Source organism: Manacus vitellinus, unplaced genomic scaffold, assembly GCF_001715985.3.
Source record: "Manacus vitellinus isolate BGI_N305 unplaced genomic scaffold, ASM171598v3 scaffold_32_pilon, whole genome shotgun sequence".
Taxonomy (NCBI): Eukaryota; Metazoa; Chordata; class Aves; order Passeriformes; family Pipridae; genus Manacus; species Manacus vitellinus.
In genome coordinates this window covers 2539655-2540863 of record NW_021940460.1, presented here as the reverse complement: position 1 = coordinate 2540863, position 1209 = coordinate 2539655, and the positions used below count along the sequence as shown (strand labels likewise).

General features: G+C 60.3%; 1 protein-coding gene across 1 annotated transcript in view; it reads left to right on the top strand.

Moving 5' to 3' along the window:
* The window catches only part of ELN (elastin), a 12574-nt gene that overhangs the window by 1790 nt on the left and 9575 nt on the right, over positions 1-1209 (top strand). The window contains exons 5-7 of the mRNA XM_029961234.1: positions 546-617; positions 840-866; positions 1075-1146. Coding sequence (XP_029817094.1) covers positions 546-617; positions 840-866; positions 1075-1146 — 171 coding nt within the window. The remainder of the gene's footprint in view (positions 1-545; positions 618-839; positions 867-1074; positions 1147-1209) is intronic.

Genomic DNA, 1209 nt, shown 5'->3' with positions numbered 1-1209 from the left:
GAGGGAGCTTAAGGGGAGAACTTCTGAAAATAGCAAGGGGGAAAAAAAAAAAAAAAAAAACCCAAGCCAAAACCAAACGAAAGAGAAACTCGAAACTCAAAAACCCAACCCAAACACTGCCAGGCCAAAACACTGTCTGCTGCCCCGGGAGGGTTGGGGTCCAGCAGGCAGGACCACCCCCTGCTCCCTGAAGAGTCCTGAGGCCACTTTGCATCTCCCGGGCACGGAGCACTGCCCGGGCTTGGCTGGGCTTTGCTGTCACTAGTGGGACCCACTCCTGAGTGCCATGTTCCCTGCAGACTCCCCGATGTGCCCCCCAAGCCCCAGGCACCTCCAGGGCTGCAGCAAACCCTTCCCTGGCAGCTGGGGGTGCAGGCAGGCTGGCACAGAGTGGTCCTGGCAAGCCCCTGAGGATGAGGGTGCCCTGTCCCACAGTTAGGTCTGAGCCAGAGGTGGGTGGCAAGGATTTGGGAATGTGTGGTGTGGTGGTCTTGGATACCAGGAACATCATGATGCCCCAGCTCACCCTCAGCTCTCTGCTGCAGGCATTCGCTTCCCTGGCGTAGGGGTGCTGCCTGGAGTACCCACTGGAGCTGGAGTCAAGCCAAAAGCTCCAGGTAAGTCCCTCAATCCACTGGGAACACCAGGGTGGGTTCATGGCTGGCTCCAACTCTGCCCCCCCATCCCACTGGAGCTGGCCCCAGCCCATCCTTTGGGATCACAGCCCTCCAGGGCACATGGGTGAGCGAAGCCAACCTCCAGCTGAACCCACTCAGGCTGATTTGGGCCTCCAGGCCCAGCCCCGGGGTTCACACAGGTGTCCTTGTGTTTCGTTTTAGGAGTTGGGGCCTTTGGAGGAATCCCTGGTGAGTGTCCTGTCTCTCTTGCCTGTCCTTCTCTTCCTTCCCAAGCCTGTCCATCACAGCCATGGTCTCCCCACACCAGAAGATACCTCAGGGCTTCCTAGGACACCCACCCTCCTCTCCCGGGGTGCCCTGGGGCGCTCCCCTCTCCCAAGGACTGGCGGCGGTCGTGACGTGGGCTCCAGGTGAGAGTGTGCTGTTGGCTTTGCAGGACTGGGAGGTTTTGGAGGTCCACAGCCCGGTGTCCCTCTGGGGTATCCCATCAAAGCTCCTAAGCTCCCAGGTAAGCTGCTGCCACAGCCAACGGGGCTGCGGGTGGAGGATCCCCGGCAGTGTCAGGAGAAGG